The 20,739-nt window shown below is 40.1% G+C and overlaps 2 protein-coding genes across 3 annotated transcripts in view; both read left to right on the plus strand.

Moving 5' to 3' along the window:
- Positions 1 to 15,015, plus strand: part of trim36 (tripartite motif containing 36) — a 32,311-nt gene extending 17,296 nt beyond the window's left edge. For both annotated transcript variants that reach the window (XM_030059284.1, XM_030059285.1), the window contains exons 9-13: positions 6,366 to 6,483; positions 6,667 to 6,872; positions 9,544 to 9,727; positions 10,383 to 10,496; positions 11,396 to 15,015. In XM_030059284.1, the coding sequence (XP_029915144.1) occupies positions 6,366 to 6,483; positions 6,667 to 6,872; positions 9,544 to 9,727; positions 10,383 to 10,496; positions 11,396 to 11,765 (992 nt within the window). In that variant the 3' untranslated portion in view covers positions 11,766 to 15,015. The remainder of the gene's footprint in view (positions 1 to 6,365; positions 6,484 to 6,666; positions 6,873 to 9,543; positions 9,728 to 10,382; positions 10,497 to 11,395) is intronic.
- A 793-nt stretch (positions 15,016 to 15,808) lies between these two features.
- The window catches only part of ccser1 (coiled-coil serine-rich protein 1), a 143,277-nt gene continuing 138,346 nt past the window's right edge, over positions 15,809 to 20,739 (plus strand). The window contains exon 1 of the mRNA XM_030060297.1: positions 15,809 to 16,033. The gene's annotated coding sequence lies outside the window, so the exon portion shown is untranslated. The remainder of the gene's footprint in view (positions 16,034 to 20,739) is intronic.

A 20,739-nucleotide genomic window follows, 5' to 3' on the forward strand; every position in this document is an offset into this window, starting at 1 on the left:
TTTATGGGCAGCTAAAGTGGATAAGCATGTTAAAACCCTGGATATACTCGGTGTATTTTAAAACTGCTTTCTGAAGCTTTGTTCTGGCCCACCTATTTGCAGAGGCTCATTCTGTACAGGCCTGTTTAGGTAGCAGTTTCTGTAATGGATACAGAGGCAAGAGCCAACAAGTATTACCATGATTGCTTTCGACATTGCCTTTTTTTTTTTTTTTTTTTTTTTTTTTTTTAAAGAGTGGGCAGCGTACAGTATGTTAAATTTAGTCAGACAGTTCTGAAACAGAGTAGGAGAGACACAGGAGAAAGCTCTTGCAGCATTTGATCCTTGTCAGTTGGGATACATGTGTGGCTCCTAAGATGTCGCCCCGAACAACTCAGCTATCATGGTAAGCATGTGGTTGAGCATATAATCCACACACTCATTTTATTAAAAAATAAAGCTTCTCAATCAAGGAACCATTTGCTGCTATATAAGAGTATACAGAAGTACACCAATTTAGTAAAAGAAGCAGCAGTGCAAATATAGAGGTTATAGATGAAAAGGATTGAACAATGCATGCTAGGTTACCAAAATCACAGTGACAGAGTTCAAATGATCAGTGAGGTTTGCTAAGACTCGAGGTCAAAATTCCACAGATAATTGAACAGGGTCATAAAAAGCTCAAGTGTCAGTGAGGGCACTTAAAGGAGCACCATGCAGAGTTGAGGGCTGGTTGAAGTTATTAACGTTTAGACTGACAAAAAAGGTATCTAATCAGTGAGTCAGGCCAACTCTGAAAACCATGTACACTCAGCCATCAATTTCATGTTTAGTCCATTTTTTTAGGCAGCTGAGACTAAAGGTACCTCACTACATTGCAGTTTTACAGTTTTAAATGCTCCTTTAAAGAGCCCCCAAAAGCAATATTAGCTGGCAAAGTCAGCATTTGTGTGAAACAGCATGGTCACTTTTGTGCTGTACTACAGTAGGTCCTGAGTACATGGGAACAGAGTTTTCTGGTGATTGAATGCAGTTGACTGTGATTTAAAGGTACTGTTTATACACATAATGTCTAAATGAGCTGCTCTCTTCAACTTGATCATTTTGAAACTGTGCTATAGGTGAGGAGAGGCCTTTGCAAAACCGGCCAGTGGGCCTTTTTACTATTGGTCATTCAAAAAAAAAAAAAAAAAAGACGTGCTGAATACAAAAATCTATGATCTTGTTGTCAGACAAATTTAATGAATGGTAGTATATTTTCGGTTTTATTGGCATCTAATTAGGATTGGTATACTCTTTAAAGGAATACGCCAACGTTTTGGCTGCAATACCCTTCTTCAGACTTACCCAGACTGAGATAAGATGTTGGGTACTATTTTCACCTCAACATCCAGTGGTTCAGTTTCTGTGGATAGCATTTTGTGTTAGCTTAGCATAAAGACCTGAGGTCTATGGGAGTCATGTGCCTAGCTCCGTCAATGTGAAAAAATAAACCTTACAGCAACTCTGAAGCTGTCTTATTTACATAGTGTAACATGTGTATTTGAAATACACGTTTTGTCTCAGTCATGGTATGTCGGAAAAACAGTATTTTGCCCAAAATATTGGAGTATTCCTTTAAGTTTTAGACTGTCGGCTATACATTTTGAGCTCCCTTGACATAGTTGTTTTTGGCTTTGGAGACAGTCAGTCCTGTTTCATAAGATGATCTTGTATATCATCAGGTGAAGCTGGCGGTTGCATAACTGTGTGGGGAAAAACAGAGGTTGAGAGAGACTTGTTATTGTTGAATGACAGTTTGTGACATTTGGCTGTACTTGGCAATGGCTTGTTTACAGCCCCTTGGTCTGGTTCCTGTCTAACTTGACAATTTGTAAGCGGGGCTGGGAGGGAGAGGGGTATTGAATGACACTGTGTTACAGTTGATGACAGTTGGCTGTGACAGTCTTTCAGTCATGGATAGCCAGTGACGGTTGACTGGTCTTCAGGGTTTGAGGGCACACTTACATCTAGAGTCAGAGCTGACATTAATGGAAAGTGAGATGAGAAGGTCTGTGGGATTTCATCAAAATTCACCACTGTCATTACAAACCCAGCACGTTGCTTTTGGGTGGTGGCTGTGCTTTTGTTTCAGACCTCAGCGTTTTGAAAAATTGAATTGAGGTTATTATGGGAATGGACTCCTCCTGACCCTGAAATGTCATTGGCTTAAGGCCAGCTTCTGTCTAGTGGATGCAACTAAACAAGTGACAGTTGTTCAGTGACCGATAACAGTTGCTGTGAGTGACATGAGTTACTGGCTGTGGGCAGATCTGTGAACAATGGATGGTTAATAACATTTAGTTGGAGATGTGAGGTGTATCTGAAAGACTACAGATGACTTTGTAAACAACATGTTGGGACTGTTGGAGTAGAATTAAAGTGGCTGTGCATGGAATTATTTCTGTTTGACAAATAAAAAATGAAACACCTTTAGGCCACTGCCTTCGAAGATGCTTAGCCAAAACAGCGGACATTTAATGTTTGCCTTGTTCAAAAATGTTTGATATATGCAAGGGGTGTAAACAGGTACTTTATGCACAGGCACATAGTCCTTGAGTGAAGTAGAAGCAATATTCAGGTTTTACAGCAGCAGAAAAATGGGAATAAGAATGGAGCAAATCTGAGACATAAAACACAGTACAGACAACAACTACTGCAGTAGAGCATTAAGTATGAAAGACAAAAAAGATAATGGACTTGTGCACAATATGAATATGCACAAAATATGTGCAGAAAATATGTGGAAAATAAACAAAACATTACATAACAAAAATACCAGATGAATGTTTTGCTTGTTTTGTAGAAAAAAGCCAATTTAACAGCATTGGATGAACTTGGTGTGGCTGGCAATGAGGCTGTGATGTGTTTAAAGAAAAAAAAAAAAAAAAAAAAAAGATTCATGGTGTCGTTTTTATTTAACAGATATGTGAAAGTGCATTTCTGCTCGGTTTAAGTGATTGCATTTATGTCCTACCACTGGTTTTTAGTGTATTTTTCAGGGGAAATTGTCTAAAAAAACAAAAACAAAATTCTGATAGATAGATAGATACTTTATTCATCCCGAAGGAAATGATATGTAATGTTGCACAGAACACAACCTGAAATTGACCAATTGACCACACCTGGATGCCATACTTTTTAACCAATGGTGGATTTGTTTGAACTTTTCCTTCCAAAGAAAACATTTTTTTCTATTATCAACATCAAATCAAGCAAAGTGTACAGCCTGATACCCAGAAAATAATTGTTACGGTCTCCTTCCCCATGGTGTTTGTACATTTGTATGACATCCCATATTGTGTTTCTAGCCTAATTTTCTAAGTGGTAATAATCAGGTTTGTGGAAAGTACACTTTTTAGATATTAGGAAATGCACCCTAACCTAATCAATGTCCCCTTCTATATAGAACAGGCTGCACGCAGCAGTTGGGTGACAGTCATTGATGCATGTACTTAATATAGATGGCCTGCAGGAGTCAATGATGCTCTCAGTCTGAGCTCAGAGGGAGGACTACAGGCACATTATGTACTGCAGTAATTAAACCGATGTGTTGGTAGACGATGCAGCAGTGTTTCCTTGGGTTTAATGGCTGCAGAAGTTGAAGCTCGGTTTCAAGGATAGTGCAACTAAACCTCTGTGTGGTATGCATAAACTGTGAAGATGACAGTGTTTGAAGAATCTCTAAGGACATGTTTTCAGTCTAGACAAGGCCCATGTAATCTCCATCTAAACTGATAGTAGAGATATTTCTTGATTTGTTATCCTTTAAGGCAATGTCTTATACCCTGCTCAAGTGTCATTGAAAAACTAAACCTCAAATAATAACAGACTGATTGTGCCAGCCATCCGCCTGGTGCACAAGACTGCATGTGTTTTCCTCAAGGACTGTAGCATGCCCATGCTTTTGGGACTTTTCTCGCTCTCTTATATAATGGTGTATTTGTGTTCAGCCATACCAACCCCAGTTTGGCCCTACTGAGGGTTTTGACCCCATTTTCTGCTTCTCAAGAGGCTGTAAAAAGCCTGTGTTGTCAAATGCAAATGCCTGTGCGGGCCATTTCAAATTGAAGTTTCCTCTTATGTGTCTGTTGTTGGTTGAAAACATGCTCCCTTTCTCCTCTGTTTCCATTGATGGCCAACTTTGAACCGTTAAAGAGTCCCCACTGCCAAACTTCATTTGATCTTTTCATGTGTTTTTTCGTAAAATTTGTCTCACATGTAGGACAGGATAGTGTTGAGAGGACAAAATGGAAATATAGGTGGAATAGAATATAGCAGTTTAGATGTCAGCCCTGTCACATTTGTTAAGGGGCACAGAAGAATGAATGCAGACATAAAGGGAGCAGTTCCAGGCGGTATAACGTGGCCTTGGTGTCTTTCTCTGTCTGGCAGCAGCCTGTATGTGATCAATAGGGCTGTTTTTTCTCAGAATAGCTGAACTCTTGGGAGTGTTGCCTGCTGTGCTGGTTGGCTGGTTGCCCTGAATGGTCCTTACCCACTGCTCCCCTCTGCATCATCAAGGGCTACCAGAACATCATTGAAACCCGTAATAGTTGCACCCACAAAGTGTTTTTCTGCTCCTTTCAGGTATACTGGCCTATACTGCCATGAAATGTGCTTTTTTTTATTGTATTCACATAAAACAAGTGAATACAAGTAAGAGTTGCCATCTAGTTCACTGGTTACAACATAGTAACTATCACAGCAAGCGGTTTCATTTTCCATAAAGAATGGCTACCTGTTCAGTACAACTTGAATGCCCACTTTTACTCATTTTTGGTTGGTGTACTACTAATCTAAGCTCAAGAAGGTGGTAGGTATATTGTTTGGATTTAACAGGGAAAGGGGATGGAAAAGGAGCTGCTAGATTTAGGAGTTTGGGCTATGGTTATTATTGCTAATAAGAATAGATTTTTCTCTTAACAAAAGTACTTCCATATTAATTGTATCTTCAAAATGAACCAACTTCATGTGAAACACCTCACTGGGAGGAGAGTTGCTGAGCCCAGTTCTGTCTTGTTTTCTTGGACCGCAGTACCTACCCTACCCTAGAGCTACACAGGCCAAATCTGGCTCTAGCTAAAACAAATGGAACAAAAATGTATCAGTTCTTTTGTATCAGTTTTATGACTTTTGTATACATCTGCTTTTCATGTAAATGCATGCAACAAATTCTTAAGACACTGACTTTGTTATTAAAATTAAATCTGATTTTGTAGAGCACTGGTTCTCATTCCTGTTCCTTGAAGAGCCCAGACTTGCTGGTGTTTTATTCTGCCAGGTATTCAAATTTATTCACCTTGCACCTCGGGTGTAAAACACTCCCCGATTAAATGGCTAGAGTTGAAAAGCAGCAGGGCTGTGATACTGAAGGACCAGGCTTGAGAACCATTTCTGCAGAGGATATGGCATGTTAAAAAGGATGGCTGTGCCGGAGAAGAAAAGAAGAATTTGGAGAATGAGGATTAGTAAAATGAATTTGGAGGCTCAGAAAGGCCAGCATCGTGGTGACATTGGTCAGCATGGGGAATCTGTCTATTGGGAAAAGGGCTTATGGGAGGGATTGGGAACAGTGACAGGAAAGGGGAAAGAGATTTAACTAGAGACAGGGATCAACCCTGTCAAAAGGGAGTGAAAGATTGAAATATGTAGGCATGTACATGAATCCAAAGCCAGAGCCAGACAGATTGATGCTTTCAAGGAAATCTGTAACCCCACAGAGAGAAGGGAAGCAGGAATGAAAGGTAATAAGAAAAGAGAGTTGAATGGAGGATGAGGAGTGGGACAGTGATAGAAAGGGGTCACATACTGGCAAGACAAAGGAAGGAGAGAGAGAGCAGGTGAATGCGGAAGAGAGGTTGGGGGTGACGGAGCTTAAACTGAATTTCCCAGCACAGTCTTAATGTGAGAACCTCTTAGCAGGCTTCATTATCAAGGACAATCTTGTCCATTGTCCTGAGTGGATAGTGCTGATCCAGACAAATCTAATCTTTGCCATACTTGGACTGTTTCACTTGCACAAATCCAAATTATTCAGCTGTGATCCCATTTGGCATGATGAAGGCACAGTGGATTTCCCAAGCTTTTTTGTGTCCTTAGTAGTTATTTTACACATAACGGGATCTTTCACATCACTGCCAAATAGTTTAACCATATTGAACTGAATTTTTAAAACTTTTATTTGGTATTTCTTATTTGATATTTCTATTCAGCATTCAAAGATTGCACATACTTCTGTTATTTCTGTGAAATATGTTTTGTTTGTATATTTAGTGATAAAATAACAGAGTCCATTTGTAGCTGATCATTCCCTTTCATATCTTTTTTTTCTGTTCTGTTTTCAGTGCCAGACCCTCCTCTGATTGATCTGTCCCGTAGCAGAGTCTACAATGAGGCTACAATCTGCTGGAGGCTGTCTGATGACCACCTGCCTACAGATCATCAAGTCCTAGAGTACCGCAGGTGGTTGCACTTACAAACATAGAAATGCTGATTGAATATCACTTAGTTAACAATTATCCCCGAATGGTATCATCTGGGTTGTATTAGCATGCAAGAGAGGGGACTATAGTTTCACAAACCTGCCCTTGTTATGTGACAAAAAAGAATAAACTGACCATGTGGGTTTCCCTTGTGTTTCCCCAGACTGGTGGGCCCCAGCCAGTCCCCGTCCCAGGAGGACGGCGAGGACAGTGGGCTCTGGAGGGCCACAGACAGAGTGTACGGTCCCAGTACTGTTGTCTGTGACCTGGAGCCTGACAGCCTGTACGCCTTCAGGGTCCGAAGCTGCAGGAACTCCATGTACAGCCCCTACAGCCCTGAAGTCAAGTTCCACACACCACCTGCCCCTGGTAAGCATGAAACAGCAAAGGGGTGCTCTCTTGGTTAGAGTGGACATTGTGAGTGGTGCAGTAAAGGGATATTTTTGAGCAAACAAGTAGGAATGCAAAAAATCCAGATAATTAAAAAAAACAAACAAAAAAAAAACCTGATGGCATATCCCATTTTGGGCTCGCTACAATAGTGGGATGGGAGTTGTTTGTGTTGTTGAGTACCTATAGGGGAAATGACAAATCAGAAAGATGAAATTTTGATAATCCTTACTAGCACATTCTTGTTCAAAATTGTGAATGAACAATAGATGCAGGTAGCAAACGGTAAGCTCAGTAAAGCTGTTATCGCCATGCTTCATTACGCCTCAGGCTAAAATCAGATCTACCATTATTGTTGATGCTACTTGCATTAATTAAGCCACAAAATGCCGTTATTATTTCCAGCGTAGTCTCCTGACTATTGGCATACAAGTCCCTGTTATTGGGCCTCATTTGGCCAAGGCAAGGGCTAAGCTGCTCTATCCCCCTTTATTTCTCAGAGCATGTCTGAGTATTTAGCACTGTGGCGGATTTTAGGAAGATTATCAACTGACAGATGGTTCACTGTTTAAAATTTGAATTCTGTTGCAGTATACATGGTGCCGTTAATGAAGCACCATCTCCAATCGTTTTTCACCACAGTAATGTTTTTGTGTTTTATGGACAGCTGAAACTAACGTAGTTTGTGAATGTGCTGGGGGTTTATTGGTGTATTGTGACAGACTAGAGAGGAACTCTGCAGTCGCGGTTTGGTCCACAACGATCACTGACTTTTTAAGCTTGTCAGGCAAACTGATTAACTATCATCATCACTGACCATCTGTTGAGCTTAAGTTTAAATCTTATTCTTCTCTGTAAGGGACCATATCGCATTAATTCTTCTACAGAGCAATTATATATCATGCTCCCTTTCCTCTGGACTGTCCAGGTTGTGCATGCTTGTACATGAGTCTATATAAAATTGCTTGACTAGAATAGAATATTGATACAATGAAATGCATCAGTGTCTGGAAGAGGAGCCACACAATTTGTAGAAGAGTTTTCTTTAGCTTTCTTGAGGCATTGCATTTTATCTTTTGTTCAGCGTTTTGATGCACTTCCCGCGTTTTATCAGAATGAACAGCATCTCTCAGTGCCTTTGTGTCAATACAAAAGTGGTACCCAGAAACTGCATCAAAATCAGTATGTAAACTTGGCAAGACTTTCTCTGATGTGATATGGCTGTGCTTTGATTTGTGTCCCGGGCATGGTTTGTCATTTGTGTTGTGGTTGGAGCTTCCACATTCCTGTGCTCTGTGGTTCGTGTAAGTAGGCAGTGGATGGATTCACTGTGCGTCAGTAATGAGGTGGAATTTTGGGCCAGGGCACAACGCAGAGGATGACAATGCGTGCACGCGCTCACACACTCCTCTACTCTCAACAGAGCAGGATGACCCTGCTGTAGATTATAAGGACATCCCAACAAGACATGAGCACTTTAGATCTGTGCTTTCCAGGGTCTATCAGTCTTGATACTGAGTTGTTGTTGTTTGTGGGGGGAAAAAGGAAAAATCAACAGTCCCTCATGGGTTGGCATGGTTTCAGCATTTTCCAGTGCCAGTGTGGCTGTTTTGTCTTAAAAGAATTTTTATGCTGGGGCCATGGTTACCAAACCAGTTGTTGTTAATGTGATTGGATTCCTTTGTTGTTGTTGAGACCCAAACAATTTTTCAATCCTGGCGCAGTCACTGAAGAGTCAGTATTACAGTTCTGTCAACAAACTGGCATTCTATGAAGAGCTAGGCCTTCTGCTTTACCGGGTGTAAAATTAAAATATTACTGCTTTGGAACCAATTTCTATGCTTTTTCCTTTTTGTTTTATCCATTTCATTGCTTGTGAACATGTCTCAAGGGCAATTGCTTAAAGTACTTGTACTGAAATTTGACTTGGTGGTGTTACTGATAAAATCAATTCACAACACCAAACCAAACATCATAGGTTAAGTATAACTTTGCCTGCAGTTATGCAGCTTGAACTACCTCAAATCGGTTGGATACTATAGCGCTGTTGATGTTCACACTATAGTGAGGCTGACACAGTCATCACCATTATCATGCCCCAGTTGTTATGAGAAGGTCCCTAGACACATGCAAATAAAATGGTCTTCCCCCATGTAAACCTCAGACTGCACAGGATGGTTGAGTGAGCAGGCATAATTACGTTGGCCTACATGTATTCTATATTATGGTAATCGTGGCCCTTGGCCTAAGAGTTATTTATAGAGTGCAATTAATCACATCCAGATGAGGCCTATAATTGCTTGATACACATGAGAAATAAGAGCAAAGAATGACGTAATGGTTTTGAGCATTGCTCTGTATCAAAGTGGCTAAATGCACATGTTGTTGAGGTTGTCTTTCATTAAGCTCTTCCTCAGGTTATGTCACAGCACCCCCATGTGTCAGCTGTTGGCACCTACACATTTTAAAACATCCATTAGGGGAAATAATCTCAGCTTCTTGAAGGTTTTCTGTGCAGTGACAAAATCTTTATCTTTTTCCTCAGTTTATTTTTTGGATTCTCCCTTCTCCCTTTTTCATCCATTTTTCTGTATTCCTCCTGTCTTTCCCTTTGGTCCATTATTGATCTGTCTTTTTTTTTTCTCCGCAGCCTTTGGTTTCCTGTTCAGTGACAAGTGTGGCTTCAGTACGGAGCGTCTGGTGCTAAACAAGCGGCGTGACAGTGTGGAGAGTGTGGCAGGGATGGCCTTCCTCCTTGGTGCCGAGCGTGTGCAGACAGGCAGCTACATTGGACTGGACTACATTATTGGGGATGCAGGCATCTCTCAGGGAAGGTAGGCAATATGCAACAATGCTGGGAAGCTGCAAAGAGCTGTCGTCCACATGCTGTAATTTAAAGAAAAAAAAACATGATAGTTTATCTCCTTCTCAGAAACCATCTGTTATGCAGCCAGAACGTCAATGTTCAGAATTTTCCCTCAAGAAGGAAATAGGCTGTAAAACACATATCAACAATGTAGTGTTAAATCAGTGTAATCGCTGATGCTACAGACTGCCACTGAGCATTACACAACACAGGCAGTGTTTAACAACATTCAAAGGATATATGCAAACAGTTGCTGAAGCTTTTTCATCAGAATTTATTGGTATATCATGCTGTCAAGATAAAAACAATTTTCAAAGACCATGTAGTGATGGAGTTAGATTTGAGTCCTAGCTGGGTAGACTATTAAACAGGCATCTCCATACCCTCTCTATCAGCTTCCTTTCAAAACAAGTGTGACACTTTATTGATCCCTGTGAGAAAATTATATTTGCTTGGACTCTTCCACAGGGAGGTCAGAGCACAAATCTGACAAGTAAGACAATTTTATACACAAGTGTGGTCAGAAAAAACTAACCATGGGCTCATCAAACTTTCAGCTCTGTAGACACAGTATTAAGTGGAACTGACACAGATGTGTGAGTTTTTTTTTTTTTTTTTTGCAGGCACTACTGGGCCTTCACAGTGGAACCCCACTCCTACTTGGTCAAAGTTGGGGTGGCCTCAGACTCCAAGTTGCTTGAATGGTTTCACAACCCCAGAGATACCAGCAGCCCAAGGTAAATGGCAGGCACACAAGTTTGTGTTTGTAATACAAGGCCATCAGTTTTGTTCTTAATTTATCTGCCTTACTGACACAGGAGTAAATTGCACAAAGATATCAATACATTTGCATACCTGAGTGGAACACACACTCATAAACATTGAGACTCACACGTTCTCACTTCAAGGATAAGTGTGGCTGAGTCATACATAATCCTGTGATGTAAGAGAGCCAGCATTAACTTGTAAACAGCTTACTCACTGACAAAGCCTGCCTTTCTCACTGGATCAGCCCATGTAAAAGCATGTAAAGGGCTGCATTATTGGTGTAAATAACTGTTATTCTATGGTAATTACATAATGTAAAGCATGATGGGTGATGAATACCAGGCATGCTTCAGGCAGTGATTTGAAGCTTGCATATGCAATGATTTTACCTCTAAGGAGATGTTTGAAAACCAGTGAATACTCATTTCAGAGCACTGAATCATATCAGACAATATGTGTTATGTGATTTTTTTTTTTTCTTATTGAGGTTTAAAAAATGTAGGCAAATCTTCATATTCGAGCCAAAACACCCAAAAATCTCTCCAAATTCCTTAAGCCACTGGTGGTCTCAGAACGGTTTTTTTTGTTTTGATTATTTATTTGAACTCTTACACTTATTAACCAAAGACTATGTTTAAACTCACTTCACACACAGTTGCTTGAAATGCACCTTATTGTCAGTTCCGTGTCCTGTTTATGTATGACTTGGACACTGGCTTTGACATAAATTGACATAAAACTTTGGATTTAAATTGTCTCAGTTTTCCCCATTCCCTTCCTCTTCTCCCTTATTTTCCCCCTTTGGTTTTCTCCCTCTCCCTTCGTATTTGTTTACCCGCCTTCTCTTTTATTTTCTTCCCCTCACCAGATATGACCATGATAGCGGCCATGACAGTGGCAGTGAGGACACATGCTATGAGCTCTCCCAGCCTTTCACCCTCATCACCCTAGGAATGGGTAAATTATTCATCCCCAAGGCCTCTTCTTCCTCCTCTGTTTCCTCGGCAACTGCATCCTCCACTGACCCCAGCAACCGTGTGCTACCCATGCCTCAGCGTGTGGGCGTATGTCTCGATTATGACGCGGGACGGGTATATTTTTACGACGCTGACACCATGAGGTGCCTTTATGAGAGGCAGGTGGATTGCTCCGGAACGATGTATCCAGCTTTCGGTCTCATGGGCAGTGGCAAGGTCCAGCTGGAGGAGTTCATCACCGCCAAGAGACTGACTTTCTAGAGAGGGATGGGGAGTGTTGATGTGTTAAGACCTGCATATGTTTGGATGTTTCCTCTTATTTATAAGTCTGTATAAACTATGGCTGTTGTGGTGAGAAACAGGTCTTAAATATGATATGATATGGGTTTCACTGACAAACAAAGTAGGATACATGAGATTATAGTAGGTCAGATGAGGCGTGCTTGATTAGCGCCATCGGTCCTAAATGTGAAATCAGGGTCTCTGCCAGAGACTGACCTATTTAGAGTTGGCATGTGTAATGTATGATCAACACATGACAAGAGTACAACACTACATGTTGGGAGGTTTCGTTCTACATGCAAAGATATGGAGAGATGAGTGTAGATGTGGAAGGTCTTCTCTACATACCAAAGTCTCTGTATCTCTTAACTGTATTTCACCAGGTTTTAATTGCCAGCTATGGTTACTGTTAATAAGTTGGAGCTGACTGCGAAGTTAGTCTGCAGTCATCTTCAATTTGTCTTTATTCTTATGAATTTATTTCAAATGCCTTCTAGCTTACACTTAACTCTTCATTTTGCCAGGTTTATGTCAGTAGAGATTGTGTTTTTTTTTTTTTTTGGAATTAATTTACATACACATTTTTCGGCGATCTTCATCACTTTACTTCTTCTTTGGTTACTTTTGAAGTAATTGTTTGTCTCTACGTAGCAGTATAGGTCCAGTTATAATCGTAATGGACCGAGAGAGCCTTGTAGCCACTTTGAAGCTAGTGCCTCGGTGCCTTTTTTGGGAAATGGGTCACTTTGTTTGCTCTAGCAAGCAGATGTTATTGTGTGTCAATGCACAAGCATAATGGAAAAGGCTTATCATCATAAATACACGAGTCTTTACTACAGGCCTAGTTTGATCACAGACACCAATGTCAACAGTTTCACGTATGTCACTTGAGCATGGTGTTCACACATATTTACTCTTGCTTATATCACTAAAACTACCTTGCCACTGTAGATTTAATAAATGGACACCTTCTCACAAATATGTTTAGCTGTTTTTGCACAATGACACATGACCCCTAGCACATGTTAAACTAATCAACCATCACTTTATAATCACTACCTTGTTAGCTCTTCTCTTCAAATGACATTTTTAGCACATTGATGTCCCACTGCAACCTGTTCACACTGAAAACAGCTTTCACCCTAACTAACATAAATACAAATCATGAAATAGTTACCTGGATTTCAAGGCCTCTCACTGTTTGCACTCTTACAGCACTGAATGTTACCTTCAGCATCATAAAACTAGCCAGGCACCACAATACTGTGGACTCAACGTCAGCATTAACTACAATGGCTTCCTTAAGTCACTAATAGCCAAAACTGAGTAGTTTTGGTACTGACTTGAGCGGAACACAGTTCTGTGGCTTAGGCGGCCACAACAATATGAAAAAACGCAATTTAAAAATAAAAGGGGGCTTCAGGTTCTCACAAAAAAGTGCTATCACAGAACACACTGTTCAGTACTGTTACTATTAAGAGCTTGCGTTACTTGTGGTGCAGACACACAGCACGTAGCATATCTATCGTAGTATCTCAGTGGTGAGTTTGGCTGCCGCAGACGGACATTATGTAAGTCGCTGATTGGCTTTGGTTAAATCAGCTCAGATATTTAAATCTAAGAGAGCACACTAGATAAACGATTACTTGGGGTTTTTTGTACAGGTGTGAATGTGTGCCTGCACATGGGTTTGTTTGTACATTCATGTATGTTTTGCTTTCTGGAGGGTTAGGGTAAACGGTGTGTGTGTGTTTTCTCAGGTTTCTGGCCCTGCGTGGGGCCCAAAGCTACCTACCTCTACCTGTCAGCCCTGGAAAACCTTAACTACTGTACCTTTCCTCTCAGAAACAAGTTTGGTTTGATTTTCAGCTCTGTTCTTAATGGTCAGTTCAATATCTCAGCCTTCTCTTATGTCAGATAATAAGCTGAACTTTTCAACATGTTTGATTTTAACTTCCATGTACATATTAATCAAGAGTATATTATTTTCAGTGAAATAAAACTGCTGTAAGTACATCTTTAAAATGTTTATGTTGTGTGTTACTACTATTGGTGGAAATGTATCAAATCAAGTAGATGTTACCCTGTTGGGTTGCCTTTGTCATGGGAGTGTTTTAAAAATGGTACTAACATCCCTTTCCTCTTGTTCGTGGTGTTGGTTTGACTAGTCAATTGATTTGGATGTTGGGATATCATAGGAATTATCATATGTGACTCATTATTTTGATTTTTTTTTGCTCTTGATTCTAAAAATGTAGTCATGCTCTTTAAATATAGCTAAACTGAAAGTTTCCCCAGTCTTAAGCTGAAATAGATTTCTGTAACCTTAGGTGTGCATATCTGGTTCACAGTTGTGCTGCTCTGTTTATTTTCACTCCATTCCTCCAAGATCACAGACCTGAACCTTGATACCTGTAATTTTTTTTTTTTTTGTAATCAACTGTTTAAACACCTTTAAAGCAGTTCTATGCACTTATGAATACACAGGGCAGGTTCAGGGGTTTATTTCCATCACAGAATGTATTCTTGTTTCAGAACAAAAAACTGAATGTCTCTTTTTTGTTTGTTTTTAGTTGGTTTCCTTTTCTGGGTTTGTTTCACTTGGTCACAGCAGCATTGTCTCTAGATAAAGAAATTTTGTGCAAGGCTTGCAATCTTGGCATCACAGCTGAGTTTAGTAAAACAGATAATGAATCCTAGCCTCCTTTAGTAGTCAATTTAAAACCAAATACTCGCAGGCTGGCTCCCAATCTAATTTCAAGCTAGCACTTTAAAAATCTGTAGCATGTCAGCAAGTGGTTTGGCTCTACAGGTGTGTATGATAAATTTGTGTGTGCAATATTAGATAGACTGTGGAACAGAGACGAGAACAGTTTAGATAGAAGAAGTCTTGGTAAGACAGTTTGCACTGTTAATAGTTTATAGTTTACATGCTTGTTTTAAATTGGATTTTCCTCAGTAGAAAGTAATGCGCTTAGATCAGAAACTTTTGTTTCTGAGTGAAATTTTAAATTCTATGAAACTTTAAATTAGTGACAGTGCTTTTGTCCCAAAGTGTTTTCCTGAAAGGACTGAGATGTGGTGTGTAAGTGGTGGCTTTTTGTAAGTGTAGTATGTAAAGACATGGCAATGTGTGTGTTCTCTGTCCTGATTCCTGTAAATGCTATGCTTTTTAATTTGCTGTGTGGGGACTTTATCAAATAAAACTGTAGTGTCTTTTCAAAGTCTAGTTTTTGACTCCTCATTAAAGGATATCACATTTTGGATCATATAGATCTTTTCCATCCATTTTCCATCTTGTCCAGCTAATCAGACCTTATTGGATTTTATTTCCACTATGTCTGTCGGGTAACACAGTAAGCAATTTGAGCATGTATTTTAAAATTACATTTTTGATATATAGTGGACAGTATAATGCACTTACTGGCATGAAATCAACTGCTCTGAATCGATCTCTGACATAACTAAAAGCCAAGCAGCCTAACCATAAAGGAATCACGCCTCATTCAGTAGCAGTAAGCTGGAACTGGATGCCATGATATTCCCTTGATGACAGCTAAAGACACTTTTGGCTTATCTGATCTTTTTTTTTTTTTTTTTTTTTTCTTTCCCCCACCAAAGACCGAAAAGAAACAGCATTACTCTGAGCGATGATTGCACCCAATTCAGCAATTGAGAGTTAAACGGACACATCTTTACGAAAAGGCTTAACTTAGAGGTAAAATGTGAATACCAAAATGACCTGCCCTGTTTAAATAATATAAGGTGTTAAAAAATGCATGAGCGCAGCCAATTTTGATAAGTAGAGTACTATGCACGGCAGGATGCCCACATCTGCTGTCCTGCCAAGTCAGCTTTATTTTACCATTATGATCACCAGAGAGGAAAAAAAAAATTATATGTATATATCATAGGAGGGCTTGGCCGCACATCCACCTGCTGAGGGATGCTGGGCTGTGTAAGGATGGGAGGGAGGGAGGAGAGGAGGCGCGTCACGCCGTACACGCTCGCGGCCTGTTTGCTGTGCAACACGGAAGAGACGAAGGAGGAAAAGAGGCTCCACGTCACTGAGGTGTAATATCAGCGTCAGGGCAACACAAGGTGCTATTCCTCCACGATTTGAATACCCTTGGAAATTCCGGACATCCTCACACGGGGATAAAATAACTCGTATGACCGTGAAGAGAAGATATCGGGCTCTTTCAGTGCGGAGCGGCCTCGGTAAAGACGCTGGCAGTCCGTTGAAGGTAAGCTTGTTGTGCGCCTCTTCCTCGCTGCTAGCCAGTCCGGCTGAACTGTCGCCGGCTGCCTGCCTCTGCTATTTCCTCTGCACACCGGTGACCTTTGCAGCCTAAGAAAGAGAAGGCGTTACATTTTACAGGGATTTTGATGCAGTGGTCACCCCGTAAAGCGTGATATTCATCTCCCTAACCCTCCCCAGTAATACCCGGGTGTTATTGAATTGCACTGCGAGGTGGGTATTTAGGTCGGCAGGCTTGTTAAGCGTTGTTGACGTTTCGTTTTGACACTTGGTCTCCCGCTAGGCTGCCGCTGGTGGGGGATACATGCATTGGGATGCAAACTATAACGTGTTACAAGGCGATTACCGGCTAATCTATTATTGCTGTGAATACTAGGCAACACCAGGCCTGTTAAACGATTGTTGCTACAGCGAGTTAGTAACCCTGTAACAAGCCTACAGTAGTATAGTAGGGCCCATTCATTGCAGTCATGGTGATGTGATGCTATGCTACATCACAATGGTGCATGGCATGTATCTACATATGGGTAAATAACCATTATAGTAAAAAAAAAATGCATCTTTAATAAATCAGTTTTGTGACTTAAATGACCATATATAGGCCGAATTACATAGCTAACATGAGTTTCATACCATACACTGCCATGTTTATTGTGAATTTAGATCCTCAATATTTAGGTTGGCCTTAAAAGGTGGCTAAACAATGAATTCTGAGTAAACTGAGCATAAGTGGTGTTACCTTCTCTTATAACCCTGCATGCTACTTCCTGTGAAGACTGAAATATCCTGAGATATGTGATTCGTATTAGGGTTTGAGGGTTTTTAATCAGCTGTTTAATCCTTGTGTGGTCCCAAAACAAGTGGTGGACCCTGTGCTTGGTTGACATGTGATAAGAGTGGCATTGTTTTCATCAGTCTTTGGCCTAAGCTGAGAGACTGATTTTCTCCTGCTCCAGGTGATTGTTTTGATCACATGCTTTGTCCTGCATGGAAGAAGCTTGCAGTTGTGCCTGACGTTAGTGAAAACATTTTTATTGCCCCCATCCCTGCCGTTACTGATATTACTGTTTATATTTAACACACGATTCAAACTCAGGATCCACCAGCGTCACAGATTGGGTGTAGTAGAAGGAGGGACCACTATGTAAAAGGTAGTATGTAGCTGGTTAATGACTGACCAAACATAACCTATAGCCTGTTGCATTTTACCATTTTTTTAGTGGAGCTGATATCAAACAAGTAGATTACACATGCCTCACTTACAGGTATGCTTTGAAGCAAGCTACAGTAACTCCATGTAGGAAAATACATAATCTTCCACAAGGGGTTCAGAGGCACTGTGTGACATCTGTTTAAAATAATCTCAGTGTACCAGTCACCATAAAACTGTGAATGCTTGTATAAATGAGATGAAGTATAGGGCTAGGCTATATATTCCACTGGTGTTAGTGGTACAGCATTATAGTTGTAATTTTTTTATTTTTTTATTTTTTTTTTGGTCTGAGTTCATGCATAATAGAAGCTTATTGTTGCAAAAAATGGTCACGTGTAGAACCTGTTTTGATCGGACACACCCAGACAGGCACACCTCATAGACGCCTTTCATTGTTTTGTCCTCCAGTTGGTGGATAATTGCTTGTGAATGTAAAATAGTGCAGAAATGGGAAGGCCCATACAGCAGCCCTCTAAGTTATTATATAACTAGAGTAGGCTCATGCTGCAGGGTGGGTTGATAAGTCATCACAAACTGCACAGCAGCACAAGAATAAAACTTCTAGCTAATCTAATGGAAAGACTATCAACAGAATATATTTGGTATTTTGTGCAGTCATTAGGAGCGTGGAAATGAATAATATATGATTTAATTCTCTCCATGGAAACTGAAGTTGAACAAAATGATTTTTCATGCCAGCCATAACTAACCATCTGTGATTTTCTGAAAATGTTTTCGTATCATTTATCTGCTACATCTGCACTTTGAGAACCGTGGTTATGTTTCACAATCAATAACCGAGGATGTGGTTTTGGAAACCGCTTGAAAACCACTCAGAGGTTTTAGCACTTTTGAACAGAGATTGTCCTGTAGACTCCTGTTTGCTGCCTGAAAAGCTTTAAAACTTGATAATAAAATAGCCTAATACTACAGTTTAGATATTCTTGTTATATTATAAATCATTCTTCCACACTTTTGGAAACAGATGTATGAAGTGTTCATTTCAGAAGAAAGCACAGATAGATGTTAATAAAGAGCCTTCCCTCTGTCAGCCCTTTTGGAGGTCTAGTCTTGGCTGGGAACTCATCATTTAATCACTGATAAAACTTCTGTTTTTTGATTGTCAGCTCAAGGTCACTTAATGTCAACTTGTTAGTTAGATAGCTAAACACTGCATCTAGTAAACTACTGCTGTCTTGCTGTGTACAAATTTGATTTGTATAATACCTAATGTTAGGTGTCTGATACCCAGTTATGGCCAACAGTTGCATAGCAACATGAACATTAGGTGTCCTGCTAACGTAGGTGAAACATTGTCAAAAAAAAAAAAAAAGTTTTCTCAGGTTAACAGAGCTGACACTTGTCAGGCTAAAACTCGTTAGGAAATTTCTGACGTAACTGCAGAGCCTCTATAGATTTTTTTTTTCAGTTCATGCCCCATCAGCATTTCTGTTGTTCTACTGTCAATGTTGGGAACATTCCTATGATAAGCATTTTTTTCGGTATTGGCACCTCATGAAAGTGGACAGTAGCTTGAAAGCTGCAAACTATTGGAACTTTTAATAAAATCAAACACCCAAAATCCTGCAAGTATTTACAAAGGCACATTAACCTACTTCACCTTGAATGGGCTTTATTTGTTGCTGTGTATACCCAAGCAACAAAATGGGAGTCAGGCAAACTCACAGCAAAATAAAGTTATGTTGGCTCTGCACTTTGCTATTCAGCACAGCAGCACCATCATTAACTGGAACACTGAGCCCAGGGAAGGGAGGACTGAGGTGAGGTGGCTTTTACTTTGCATCAGCAACACAGGTAGGTCCACCGGTCAACACTGCAGCGAGACAGCGGTGGGGAAGTATAGCTTCCTGCTTCCTCAATGCTGCACTACCCTTATTTCAGTTCAGTTCAGCACAGTTCTCTTTATTGTTCCCTCCAGGGAAATTCATCTTGCAGCAGAAAGTAAAAACAACAGCAGCATAATACATACACACTATTACCCAATGACATTACAACACATAAAAAAAAAAAAAAAAAATACAGAAGGGCAAAAATACGCATGTAGTTTTTTTTTTTATTTTTTTTTTATCAGTTTACTCAGCAAACAACATATGAAGTAGTCTGTACTTCACTACTCACTGATCTGATATTTTTCTGTCCAGAACATCAAAAAGAGTTATAATCATGTTGCCAACGTCTATATACCATGCCAAATACAATTGTGCTTCAAATAATGATTGGTCAGTTGAACCTATGTGAGCCACGAACCTCCTGTAATTTACCACTCACTGGGCTTGACAGCTTGAGTACATGACATAAAAGGAAGTGTTCCCCTGTTGCTACTTATTGGTTTTGTCAAGTAAAGAATAGAGGTGTTCTTAATCTGTTTAAATCTCTGTTTAATGACTTGCAGGAAGTTAACTCTTCTTAATCCAGCGGGGCAAAGTTCAGCACATTTAGTTCTGCGACCTGGTCAGGAGATAGAGGTGTGGTGGTTTTAAAAGATACTGAGAGATTCAGTAGGTTATCTTCACCTCAACAAAATGAGGAGATTTCAGAATGTCAGAAAGTGTGTGAGATGGTAGTCAGTGAGAAATTTATGACTGGCACAGAGAGCTAGAAGCCACCTGGGAGAAAGCAAAGTGTAACCGCATTTTCTCGGGTGCATGCTGTTTTCTTAGTCATTACTGTAGAAGTTCTTGGCTTCTTGTGTTCTAAGTATTATTTATCGATGTGGATTTTGTGCACTGTAGTTTGATTTGACCAAAGGAAACACAACACTGTTTACTTAGAACCTGCTCAAATTTACTTTCAAGGAGGTGGCACACACTTGTAAGCTACTGTAATAATAAGGGTTATTGACAGCTTGTTACACTGACAGAGGTGATGCAAAAAGGCTACAGAGTCATTGTCAGGCTAGCACAAAGTAATGAAGTAGTCACCAAATAGAATGCCTCCCTTTACTGACAGTCACCATGTGTGGGACTTTGTTTGGTTCTTACAGTCAGTGAGGTGTTAAGAGTCCCTGCACTTTATTGTCCCAGAGGAACACCAATTACTAATGTGTGCAGAAACTTAAAGGGCACAGCTTATTTCAGTTTAGCGTTTGCTTTAATAAGACCACTTACGCAAATCAAGTCAGTAGTGATTTTCTCATTAGAGTACCTGAGGTGCGTCCGTAATCCTGTGATTACAGCATTGCTGCCAAAGCTAGACAATGCAGGTGACAAAGGAGACCGTTACATCCTGCCGTAGCTGATCCAGAGGACAAGAGATGAAGGATTGACAGTTTTGTTAGTGTGAGTGTGATACAACTCCCCTTGGTTTGAAATTCTAGTTCATTTTTAATTTAATCAAACAGTGATAAATTACTAATGATAATAATTGACATTATTAATAATATAATCTGGCAATTAAAACAAATGTCACCCTCTCACATTTGAAAGAGAGTAATTTTCAAATGGGACATCCTCTCTCTT

This window comes from Myripristis murdjan, chromosome 9 (assembly GCF_902150065.1).
Source record: "Myripristis murdjan chromosome 9, fMyrMur1.1, whole genome shotgun sequence".
Classification (NCBI taxonomy): domain Eukaryota; kingdom Metazoa; phylum Chordata; class Actinopteri; order Holocentriformes; family Holocentridae; genus Myripristis; species Myripristis murdjan.